At 41.9% G+C, this 13450-nt stretch overlaps 1 protein-coding gene across 1 annotated transcript in view; it reads left to right on the top strand.

Annotated features, from left to right (window-relative positions):
- Nucleotides 1-13187, top strand: part of LOC134994187 (SH2 domain-containing protein 1A-like) — a 42049-nt gene extending 28862 nt beyond the window's left edge. Inside the window, exons 3-4 of the mRNA XM_063950929.1 lie at nucleotides 12485-12668; nucleotides 13153-13187. Of these exons, the coding sequence (XP_063806999.1) occupies nucleotides 12485-12668; nucleotides 13153-13187 (219 nt within the window). The remainder of the gene's footprint in view (nucleotides 1-12484; nucleotides 12669-13152) is intronic.
- Nucleotides 13188-13450: the final 263 nt, after the last annotated feature.

Below are 13450 nucleotides of genomic sequence, written 5' to 3'. Positions count from 1 at the left end.
CTCTCTTATGAATGCACTTATGTATAATAATTCATAAGTTGATTGAGAAAACAAGAGATTTCAAACATTCGCTTTGATGAACGTCAAATATCAACACTCACTTAAACTACAGTAGGTGTGCAGATAAACCTCCTGCCACCCACTCCAGAAAAAGTGAGTAACATATTGTTACATTGTTATTTAATACTTTTTTAAGTTATTGTTGTGGAGATATACAACAATATTTTTCATCTGTCTTGAATAATAAAAGTTAAGTTTTACCTTTATACTCACAGTGTACCCCATATTACAACCTAATCAGCAATTATATTGATACAAAGTGTGCCCCAGAGAGACAACAAAACAGTCTTCTTTTTGCTCTTCTGCGCAAAAACACCCCTCAATAGTTTGCTCTGAACAAATGTCCGGGAGCACCGCCAACTCAGCTCTACCTCAAAAGCCTAGCAGGCAAAGTCGGTAGCTTTATGTTGGTCACTATTTATGCCTTTTATGATATAAAAAATTGTTTGATATTTACTTACAATCCATTCCAGTGCAGATTCCAAAACCCCAACCCATTATAAGATTAATTCTTGTTAATTATGCGAGAATAAGCATTTTAAAAACAAATTAAAATTATTCAGCAGTCAATAAACTTACGATCACAAGATTTAACATTATATATCTATAAAATAAAATTATTTATGAACCATTAAATATAGTATGACCACTTACGAGTTAGCGGTTGATAAAGATGCTCCATAATTTGCGAAAGACTCATGATCATGTCATCGTCAGAAATTTCAAATACATTGCGACTTGCTGACTGTTAAAAAAGATATAATGTAGATTATATTTATATTTATCGTTAACTTTTGTTTTTACATAATAATGCAGCTTGTAAAGATATTTTAACGACCGTACGATCAAATAAACCGTACATAAATACATACTGCCATTAATATTTTAACTGCTGCTTCGTCTTGAAATAATTTTAATGCTGTAAGACAAAAATTATAATAAATGTATTTTAAATATACATGAATAAAACATATACGCTAAATAGCGTATTTACACAACACTTATGAATCACAAAAATATTGTATACTATATTTTAAATACGTTAAAACATAGAACATGTAATTGTGATAATCTTTTAAATACTTTTTCAATTAAAACAGAAAATGTTAATATGCTAATACAGTCATTGCCAAAATAAACCACTAGATGTCACTCATTCATACGTAATAGACTTGGTTGATTTTTAAAATACAATACAATACACATCTATATACAAAAATTAACATATAACCCTTTATATACACAACACATGCAACATTCTTCAAAATAAGTAACGACATGCACCCGGCAGTTATTAGCAAATAATGTTTAGGAAAAAAATAACAATAATAATAATAATAATAATAATAATAATAATATTTCACAGCCCTTGTTAGCAATAGATAAACTATCACTAATTATATAGGCTGTCATTAAAGTAAGTATGCCGTATAAGAAAATTGATAACATCATAGGTATTATTGTCTAAGACGGATAAACATAATAAAATAAAAAAAATAAAAAAATAAAAAGGTTAAATATTTATAATACTTACATATACCTTGCTCAATATATTCTGTGTGAGAGACTTCAATGCTGTGATGGTATGGTTACAGATCTCTCCTAATAAAGCTGAAATGTTGTTGACACAAGCAAAACTCAGACCCTACGGGTGGAGCTATAGGGGGCATGTACAAATAGGGTTTCAAAAAACAGCTTTTTTTTAATAAACACATCATTTTACATCTGATTATACTATACACCAAATTTATACGGCTTTATCTTACATAAAGCATTGCCAACATTTTGAATATAAACACGAGATGTTTTAACAAATGATATTAGGTTATATATATATATATATATATATATATATATATATATATACACGATCAGCTCTATCACGCGTCTATATTTTCGCAACATTTAGGTGTAATACACATGTCTGTCAAGTATTGTTAATGTACCTATAGCATTTTAAAAAACTATACAGCCTGTCAGGGCACGTCATAAATGTTTAAATATTTTGCTAGTCAAATGATAAAAGTAGTTTAGTTCCTATATGATGTAGAATGATTTTACCGATTTGTACTACTTGTTATATGTGGTCATTATATAAACCCATTAGGCAATATCAATACAGTTTAGCATCTATAAACCATCAAATAAGTATTATTCTTATTATTACTCGTGTTAGTGCAGCGCCGTTAAATCTGTTTTCTCTCTCTCACCTAACCACTGCTAATTGATAATATATCATTATTCATAGCGTGTATGCCATTTTACATCCGACAACACGTCAATTACAAACTGAATTCTCATAGCACTCTTGATAGTCCTTGATTAATGTCCAGACATGCCTGGTCATGTCTGTTTGCACTATTAGTTCAACCTTCGGTCACTAGCAAATTTCCGTACAACTTGAGTGAGCTCATTATGTTTTTGGGGATCTGTTTGCATGACAATTAGCTGTAACAGACCTTAATTACTGTTAGGGTCTCCTGCTCTGTGCTGCCACGTCGTCATGGCAACCGGGAGACAAGTGCTAGCGGAGTAACCTGAGCGTAGCTGATACTCCGGTTCGGGTCTTTTGCTGTGCAGTGGTTACAGGCTCTGTGCACGGCAGGGGATCCGGTGCTGGTTTTTGTGCTCACAGTCTCTGAGGTCTGAGTTGGGCGTGGACAGCACCTGCTATATAAACCCTCTTCTCAGGTTAGGCAGATGCTGCTGAATCTTTGTTGGTTAGTCAGTTCCTGAAAGCTAGCTAGTACTGTGTAAACTTTGTATTTGTTTATTGCTTACTGCAAATAGGCCTTGGGATTTGGTATTACACTCTGCCAATCCAGACCTAGCAGTAAGACTGGAGTCAGTCGTTTAACCTGCTGGGGTTCTTTTGCTACTCTGTGAACCTAGCAAGTTTGCGGCTGTATTCTCAGACTTGCCTGCCAAAATCCTTTCTCACTGTGCAAGGTGTTCAGGTGTCAGTTTAGTGGCAGTAAGCTGAACCAGTGCACTGCAAGTGAGGACTAGGATTGTGGAGACTCTCCTTGTGTCCATTATTCCATCTCTGACCAAGGAGTTTACTGCCACACCCTTTGGTAACCCTTTAGGGTTTTGCTGTTGCCCTTAGCAACAGCATTTCGGGTTCTCTACGTATTAAATCACTACATCTCGCTTCTTTCCATCTGAGCATTCCTAATACTAGGGAGACACCCAGTTTCTTAGCCTTTGGGCTTCTCTGTTCACTTTGTGTTTATTTTGTTACCCCATCACCTTCTGTGTATGTAATGTCATATTCCCCAGTCTGTCTGTGAGTTCATTTGTTTTGCATCCCTCACCGTTCAGACACCAGTACATTCCTGCTGGCACTGTTGTGCATAACATATTCAGCAGCCCAATACTCCTGTTGAAATTTTGTGGGAATATGGAGCATACCCCTCAAAATACTTTGCAACAGGTGGTCGATCAGGTGCAGGTCCTAACTCGACAATTTAATGATTTGTCCATTAAAATGCACACCTCACAGGCCGCTGACGGAGCTCCCGCAGCAGCAGTACCTTCAGGGGTTAAAGAGCCAAAAGTAAATCTCCCGGATCATTTTTCTGGATATCGCTCGCAGTTCTTTTATTTCAAGGAGAGCTGCAAGCTATATTTCCAGCTTAGGCCTCAGTCTTCTGGGTCGGAGATTCAGCGGGTGGGCATAGTGATTTCCTTGCTACAAGGAGACCCACAGGTCTGGGCATATGGGTTGCAGCCTGACTGTCCGTCGCTTAAAAGTGTTGATGCTTTTTTTTACGGCACTGGGCATGTTGTATGATGACCCTGTCAAGACGGCCTCAGCCGAGGCTCAGATTTCGATCCTTAAGCAAGGGCGAAGGCCAGTTGAGGTTTATTGTACGGAGTTTCGGAGGTTGGCCCATGATACCCAGTGGAATGACCCAGCCCTGAGACACCAGTACCGAAGAGGTCTTTCTAACCAGTTAAAAGACCAACTGGTACAATATCCCTTGCCTGATAGCTTGGATCAGCTCATGCAGTTATCCATTCGGGTGGATAGACGGCTGAGAGAGCGCAGGCTTGAAAGGGAGACCGAGGTTTCCTTCTTTCCCAAGGGAACCTCAGACTCTGAGGAATTTTCCGAGGAGCCTATGCAGATTGGGGCTACCCGCCTCTCCTCGCGTGAGAAGACGCGGAGACAGCAGGGGTTATGTTTGTACTGTGGTAATAAAGGTCATGTGGTAGTATCATGCCCAGAAAAGCCGGAAAACTTCAGGGCCTGAGGGTGATGGGAAATATCCTGTCAGGCCAGAAGTCAGAATTTCCCAAGAAGACTTTTATCATTCCGGTGACCTTGAAGATCCTCGGTCAAACTGTCAAGACTGAGGCCTTTGTGGACAGTGGGGCCGACGGGGTTTTTATGGACCGCCAATTCGCCCTGAAACACTCTGTTCCCTTAGTACCCTTGGCATCGGAAATTGAGATTTGTGGGTTAAACGGGGAACCATTATCCCAGGGTAAAATTACCTCTTGCACTAGCCAGATTTCCTTGTTTATTGGAGCCACACACTCTGAAAAATTGTCCTTTTATGTGACTGTCTGTACTTTTGCCCCATTGGTGTTGGGGTTACCCTGGTTAAGGGCCCACAATCCTCAATTTGACTGGGTCTCTGGGGAGATTCTTAGTTGGGGTACTGATTGTTTCAGGAGTTGCTTGAGCCTTCCAGTCAGGCTTTCGCAGCTAAGTTTGCCAGGATTGCCAGGATGTTATGCAGATTTTGCGGACGTGTTCTCCAAAAGAGTTGCAGAGGTACTACCTCCCCATCACCCCTATGACTGTGCCATTGATTTGTTGCCGAATGCTAAGCTTCCCAAGAGCAGGTTGTACTCCCTGTCACGTCCTGAGACTCAGGCTATGGCAGAGTACATTCAGGAGAACTTGGCTAAGGGATTTATCAGACCTTCACAGTCTCCAGTTGGTTCGGGGTTCTTCTTCGTGGGTAAAAAGGACGGTTCGTTGCGACCCTGCATCGACTTCAGGGAATTGAACCGTATCACGATTAAAAACTCATACCCACTGCCTCTCATTTCGGTCTTGTTTGACCAGCTTCGTACTGCCACCATTTTTTCTAAGATTGACCTACGCGGTGCGTACAATCTCATCCGAATAAGAGAGGGGGATGAATGGAAGACTGCCTTTAATACCCACTCAGGGCATTATGAATATTTGGTGATGCCTTTTGGGCTCTGTAATGCCCCGGCAGTCTTCCAGGACTTCATGAACGATGTGCTCAGGGAATATTTGGATAGATTCTTAGTTGTATACTTAGATGACATCCTAATCTTCTCCCATTCCCTGGAGGAACATCGGAAGCATGTACGCTTAGTCCTCCAGAAACTCAGAGACCACCGGCTTGGGGCGAAGCTGGAGAAGTGCGAATTTGAAGTTCAGCAAATCGCATTTCTAGGATATATTATCTCCCCAGAAGGTTTCCAAATGGAGGGTTCCAAGGTACAGGCAGTCCTGGATTGGGTGCAGCCCACTAGTTTGAAGGCGCTTCAGCGTTTTCTGGGCTTTGCGAATTTTTATAGACGATTTATCGCTGGATTTTCGTCTATAGTGGCGCCCTTGGTGGCACTCACTAAGAAAGGGACGGATGTTGCTCACTGGTCTTGTGAGGCCAAAGCGGCTTTTGCCCGTCTCAAAAGGGCATTTGTCTCGGCCAAGGTGCTGCGACACCCAGATCCAGAGCGTCCTTTTGTGGTGGAGGTGGATGCCTCTGAGATGGGTATTGGGGCAGTGCTCTCTCAGATGGGGGTGTCTGATAATCGCCTTCATCCCTGTGCTTACTTTTCCCGTAAATTTTCGCCTGCCGAGATGAATTATGACGTGGGTAACCGGGAATTGTTGGCTATTAAGGATGCACTCGAGGAGTGGAGACACTGGCTTGAGGGGGCTAAGTTTGTGGTCTCAATTCTCACCGACCATAAGAATTTGGCATATTTAGAGTCAGCGAAGCGCCTCAATGCCAGGCAGGCACGATGGGCTTTGTTTTTTGCTCGCTTTAATTTTTTGATAACATATCGCCCTGGGTCAAAAAACATCAAGGCTGATGCGCTCTCGTGGAGTTTTGCTCCAATCCAGGAGACCACCGAGGAGCCATTGCCCATTGTGTCCCCATCATGTATTAAAGTGGGCATTACCCAGGACCTCTTGTCATTAGTCCTTAGAGCACAGGAGCAGGCTCCTCCAGACCTTCCGGTAGGTCTTTTGTTTGTGCCTCCTAGGTTAAGACAGCGAGTGTTCCTGGAATTCCATGCCAAGAAGTCGGCAGGTCACCCGGGTATTGCCAGAACTCGGGAGTTGCTATCTAGGGCGGTGTGGTGGCCCTCGGTGGCTAGGGATGTGGATCAGTGGGTTCGGGCATGTGACATCTGTGCCCGAAATAAGACTCCTAGAGGGGTTCCTGTTGGCCCATTACATCCACTCTCTATTCCATCTAAGCCATGGACCCACATTTCAATGGATTTTGTTGTGGACTTGCCCAAATCCTCGGGGATGACAGCCATCTGGGTTGTCGTTGACAGGTTTTCGAAGATGGCGCACTTCGTTCCATTGGTTGGGCTGCCATCGGCCAGACGCCTGTCTGAATTATTTATGCTGCATGTTGTGCGCCTCCACGGGTTGCCACTTGATGTGGTCTCTGACCGCGGATCCCAGTTTGTGGCCAAATTCTGGAGGGCATTTTGTTCCGATCTCCAGATTTCTGTCAGCTTGTCGTCAGGCTACCATCCGCAGTCTAATGGGCAGACTGAAAGGGTGAACCAGTCCTTGGAGCAGTTCCTCAGGTGTTATGTATCCAAGTGTCAGACTGACTGGGTTGCTCATCTGTCCATGGCGGAGTTTGCCTATAACAACGCGGCTCACTCTGCTACAGGGATCTCTCCCTTCCTTTGTGTGTATGGGCATCATCCTAGGGCCAATTCTTTTGACCCCCTGGACTCCACGCCTGGTGGTTCCTCTGTGGTTTCGGTCCTTAGAGGTATTTGGAGGAAAGTGAAGAAAGCCCTTGTGTCTGTGTCATTAGTGACCAAAAGGGTTTTTGATAAGCGGAAAAGACCCTGCAGCTTCAAATTAGGAGACTTCGTCTGGTTGTCTACCAAGAATTTGAAGTTGAGACAGCCATCTCATAAGTTAGGCCCCCGGTTCATCGGTCCTTATAAGATCACTAGGGTTATCAATCCGGTGGCATTTCAGTTAGATCTACCCCGTTCTTTGGGTATCAATAAAACATTTCATTGTTCCCTTTTAAAACGGGCGATTAGTAATCCTTCTTCCAGTGGAAGACCTTCCCCTCTTCTGATACGTGGCCAGAGGGAGTTTGTTGTTGAAAGGATTCTTGACTCCAAGATGGTTCGGGGTCGGCTGTCATTTTTGGTGCACTGGAAGGGGTATGGCCCGGAGGAGCGGTCGTGGGTGCGCAGTTGTGATCTTCATGCCCCCAGACTGTTACGCTCTTTCTTTTCGCAGTTCCCCGATAAACCCGGTGGTAGGGGTTCTTTGACCCCTCGTCAGAGGGGGGGTACTGTTAGGGTCTCCTGCTCTGTGCTGCCACGTCATCATGGCAACCGGGAGACAAGTGCTAGCGGAGTAACCTGAGCGTAGCTGATACTCCGGTTCGGGTCTTTTGCTGTGCAGTGGTTACAGGCTCTGTGCACGGCAGGGGATCCGGTGCTGGTTTTTGTGCTCACAGTCTGTGAGGTCTGAGTGGGGCGTGGACAGCACCTGCTATATAAACCCTCTTCTCAGGTTAGGCAGATGCTGCTGAATCTTTGTTGGTTAGTCAGTTCCTGAAAGCTAGCTAGTACTGTGTAAACTTTGTATTTGTTTGTTGCTTACTGCAAATAGGCCTTGGGATTTGGTATTACACTCTGCCAATCCAGACCTAGCAGTAAGACTGGAGTCAGTCGTTTAACCTGCTGGGGTTCTTTTGCTACTCTGTGAACCTAGCAAGTTTGCGGCTGTATTCTCAGACTTGCCTGCCAAAATCCTTTCTCACTGTGCAAGGTGTTCAGGTGTCAGTTTAGTGGCAGTAAGCTGAACCAGTGCACTGCAAGTGAGGACTAGGATTGTGGAGACTCTCCTTGTGTCCATTATTCCATCTCTGACCAAGGAGTTTACTGCCACACCCGTTGGTAACCCTTTAGGGTTTTGCTGTTGCCCTTAGCAACAGCATTTCGGGTTCTCTACGTATTAAATCACTACATCTCGCTTCTTTCCATCTGAGCATTCCTAATACTAGGGAGACACCCAGTTTCTTAGCCTTTGGGCTTCTCTGTTCACTTTGTGTTTATTTTGATACCCCAACACCTTCTGTGTATGTAATGTCATATTCCCCAGTCTGTCTGTGAGTTCATTTGTTTTGCATCCCTCACCATTCAGACACCAGTACATTCCTGCTGGCACTGGTGTGCATAACAATTACCCTGCAGCTTTCTTGTCTGTTTGCGTGGCTCAGTCAAATATCTGTAAATATAAACAAACATAAGGACTACCTATGTCTCAATGTCAACTCTTAATTAAAGCAAACAGGTTTCTCTATGTGTACTGTTTGCATGACAATTAGCTGTAACAGACCTTAAGTACCCTGCAGCTTTCTTGTCTGTTTGTGTGGCTCAATCAAATATCTGTAAATATAAACAAACATAAGGACTACCTATGTCTCAATGTCAACTCTTAATTAAAGCAAACAGGTTTGTGTATGTGTACTGGTCAATAAAGTATTACTTCTCTGTAATTAAAACAAAATGACTATTCTGTGTGTACTGGTCAATAATGGTTTACTAGTCTCAATGTCAAATCTTTATTAAAGCAAACGGTCTTGTCTATGTGTACAGGTCAATAATGGTTTACCCATCTGTCACAAACCTCATAGCTTGAGTTCACCTATATGTCACAGAAAGGTGAACTCAAGCTATGAGGTTTGTGTGCAAAAATAATGCTAGATACGTTTAATCAACATTTAAACACTGATTTATTCAGGTTTAATACTCGTAGCTTGCATGCTTATTTTATAAATCAACTGGAAATAACATTTACTGCCGCAACTAAGCGTTAACAAAACACAAAACAATTGGAAATTATATACGACGATGTAACAGCTAAGAGTTAATACACAGGAGGCTTTTCAATGATTAAACAAAACTTATAACTCCTTTTGTAAGCTTATTTCAACATTGGAAATTGTATACATTGCTGCAACATCTAACAGTTAATACACAGGAGGCTTTTCAATGATTAAACTATGCTTATAACTCCTTTTGTAAGCTTATTTCATATAAAACAACAGCAGACTGGGATGAAAAGTGGGAGTGTCGGATGAGTGGTTAGGGGCATGTTTAGAGGCATGTTTTGCATAATTGGGGGTGTAGCCCACCTGTCACTTTGAGTTTGACAGAAAGTGGTGCTCTCTCTACTTTCATGGTCTGTCTTGTGCTTGTTAAATTTATAGTGAACAGGGTGGTAGAGAGCCCTCAGTAAAGGGAGAGTGGATTAAAAAATGGGCTTTACTATAAAAATATGAATCAAAAAATATAATTGCGGGTCTGCTTCGCTCCACAGGGGGTGCAATTTTAATGTGGGGGTGCAGAGGGAAGGGCACCCGCTTCCTACCTTACTTAAACGGGAAGCGGGTCCCTCCGTCCCGGCCAGTGCCATCTTCCCAGTGATATGTGGAAAGATAACGCTAGCCACTAGAGAGCAAAGACTCTGGCACAGTGCCAGAGTCTTTACTTTCTATGTGCGGTGCCATCGTTCTGACCAGCAGCCCCCCCCCCCCCAGCGCTACTGAGCCACTGATAGTGAATACTGCATCCTTACAGTATTCACAATATTTACATTTTCGCCAACTTTTGTAGAAATTATGTATCATGGATATCTCTTTCTTAGCTTTCAGTCCCAATCTGGCCCATTGACCTAAATTTATTTTGGCAATCCTGTCCTCCGCAATTTCTTATGGCAGCCCTGGTGGGAACTTACACCGTCTTCAGATGGCATTGGTTCCTGGACCTCTGCTTCCTAGGAAGGAAATCCGATTTGTAAAAAGGGATCCTTACAGATCACTTTGTCCCTAGCCGGATCCATCTGCAGGATTGCTATCTGTATGCATAAACACAATTTGGTGGCTGTAGTGCAATTTATCTGCTGCTAAAGGAGCAGTGTTAGAGATTCCACGGACAGCTGATTTTTGGATCAGCTGTTCCCATACCAGATCAATGTAGAATTGCTCTGGTAATTTTGAATACACTGCTATAACTTGCTATGAGTAGGATACTAAAATAGCACTGCCGCTCTTCATTTGCATACTTCAAACCTTATGTATATATCTGTATTTGAGGGGTAAATAACACTCTAGGTGCACGGTAGCTGTAGAGATACATCACATCTAAAATTTAGCCCTTACAAATTAAATATGCCCTCCTCTCTGATCAGCAACCTGCACTTAGAGTGGACACTAAACACCTGCTTCTTGTCCATGTTGGTTCTGAGCAATGGGCCTTATTCAGTAAGGATCGCATCTGCAATTCGATACTGAACATGCACAGCAGCTGTACTGCGCATGTGCACACAGTAAGATGCAATAGCATCTCACTTGTGCGGACGCCTCTGCCTGAGTGACAGGTAGAGCTGTTTGCGGGGCGGTACAGGGAGGTGACACGGCATTGTGGGGGCGGTAATGCGGAGTTGGGTGGGCATCTCAATGGAAATGGGAGGGTTCGGGGTGGCCACGTGAACTCACACATGGCTGCTGTGACCCCATACATAGTGGCTCTACATCTGCCTTCACAGCCTGGGTGCGGAGGCAGGGGGCATCCATGAAACAGCGATGTTATCACAATTTAATTGCGATCACAACGCCGCCAGGTATTTGCATGCAGGGCGGTCTTGCCCTGTGCTGGGCGGCCCCCAGCATGTGATCGCAGCCAGTTACAGTTTTCTTAAAATAGCAAAATTGCAACTGAAGCGGAATAAGGTCCCTTATTCATTAGCCAAATCATTTAATAGGCATTTGTAGGATATCAGTGTACTCTCTAACATGTTACATGTCATTATTTATGAACACTTACAAACTAAAGGGCCCCATACACTAGACCGATAATGCCCGATTTCAGCCCAATTTGGGCATTCGGACCGATATATTGGGTGAAATCGGGCATTTTCGTGTGCTTTTCCCCCAATCCGATCCGATGTGCAATTCTGTGTGCATCGGATCGGATCCCCCTAGATCCAACATACCATGAGTGCTGCACTTGTTATATGTCGGATCCTACAGTAAATGGATGGGAAAGTAAAAGATACATTGTATGCAAAGAAAACTGCATACGATATATCTAATACTATTTCTGCCAATGGGGAGGCTGCCGGGAGGTTGGAGGAAATCTTATATGACATGACAGACCGTCATGTCGTATAAATGTATGGGCCCTTAAGGGCTCAATAAAATTAAGTGCAAGTTTGTGAAAGCAAGTTTGTTTTATGAAACTCACAGACCGAGAAATGTGAAATTCAATTAGAAAAGCTAATTTGCAGTACTTGCGGAGAGGGTATGTGAATTTTGTACAAAATGTGATCTGGGAGAAGAGCATGAAAAAGTAGGTAGACCTTCCTGGACGCCAAATAAGTGATAGCTTTATTAGCAAAATCATATAAAAGGCTGATAGTGGGTATAAGGATGCTTTTAAAAGGTGTTAAATAGCTGATCTGTGCATTTATTTTAAATGCAAAAATCTTACAAAATTTTGTTTAATTACAATAGAATTATACAAATCATAAAAAAGTAGAAAAAAAGGTGCCTTTGGAGTAATTTAAGGTCAACTTTACAATTAAAAAAAATATGTTCAAAAGCAACTATTTTTTGTTGAATTACGCATTTTGGGTGCGTAATCTAAAAAAAAAGTTAAATGGAGATCATTTTGAGACCATTTATTATTTTAGCCCCAAACATTACATGTTTGGGGCTGTTTACATGTTTAAGCTAACCAAACACTTACACATTCCTCATTTATCATTAGGGGGAATGTTCAAGGGGTCCAGGAGCAAGTACCAACATTCCTCACGTTAAAATAAATTTTTTTCCCTACCTTTTCACACCCTCAGGTGGTTCGCACAAAAACAACATGAATTTTCTCTGAAAGAAGCAATGTGAGTTTGGAATTGGATAGCAAGTGCAATCTGCTGTGCCAGTTCACCATGAGAACGACTAGCAGAAGCCAACTCACACCTAATTGGATTGACCCCTAAGTGTTTCTTCAGCACATTATGCTTTTTGGAATTCCATCAAAGGGCTGTAAATATACAGACATCAAACTGTAATAAAGAAAGCAAACACATAATCATATAGAAAGAAAATCATAACACAGCTAATGTTATATTATCTGCTCACTTTAGGCTGCACAAGGAGTTAAAGAAAAGTACTTTAAAAACCTGAAGGATCTCATATCCACCTATGAAAATCCTGATCAAGGACTGGTTCATTCTCTTACTTTTCCTGTACACAAAGAACCATGTGAGATTAACTTCCAGATGAAAGGTTCCTTAAAATGTAGGCTTGAACCAGAGGACACATATGCAGGTAATTACAATGGTGCATATAACATGTTATGATAAGGAATTTATGATGTCAAATGAATGTGGGTGATTATATACTATATAGAAAAATGGTATCCGGACTATACTGTAGATCTTCACTAAAAAAATCTATAGTCAATAGGTCGACCACTAATGGTAGACATGCATTAAGTCGACAGGGTCAAAAGGTTGACATGTAAAAGGAAGAAAGTCCAAAAGGTCAACAGGGTTAAAAGATTGACATGACAATGGTCAACACACATATGGTAGACACAAGTTGTTGTTTTTTTTCAAAATTTTCATACTTTACCATCCATGTGGACTACGATTGGGAATAGTAACCTGTGCCAAGCATAGTGAGGCACCTTACCAAAGCATGAGAGGGGATACAGTACACTAATGGGGCTTGTTTGTGGCAGAAAAGTGACAAAACACCCCCAAAAAAAACAATAAAATGTGTCTATCTTTTGTGTCATGTCTTCCATTAGTGGTAGACCTATTAACTGTAGCCCTTTTAGTGTAGATCTAATAAACCAGACCCTAGAAAAATATAGTTTTAGGTCAGCCATGATTTGGAACACCCTGCATTAAGCAGTTGGGATACAATCTTTTTCATAGGTGTGTAATATATATGGCAAGGTAGCATGGCACAGATATTAATGCTGTACAATCTTTAAGCTACTGCATAACACTCTCATTTGGGGATACAATGAACTACTATAATAAGCCCTTATTGGAAATTAAATGGAACCATTTAACTATCGAGTTGTCAAATGTGCCATCCCA

Source organism: Pseudophryne corroboree, chromosome 2, assembly GCF_028390025.1.
Source record: "Pseudophryne corroboree isolate aPseCor3 chromosome 2, aPseCor3.hap2, whole genome shotgun sequence".
Taxonomy (NCBI): Eukaryota; Metazoa; Chordata; class Amphibia; order Anura; family Myobatrachidae; genus Pseudophryne; species Pseudophryne corroboree.
Note: the sequence above shows the minus strand (reverse complement) of the source record. Positions and strands in the feature narration are given on the sequence as shown.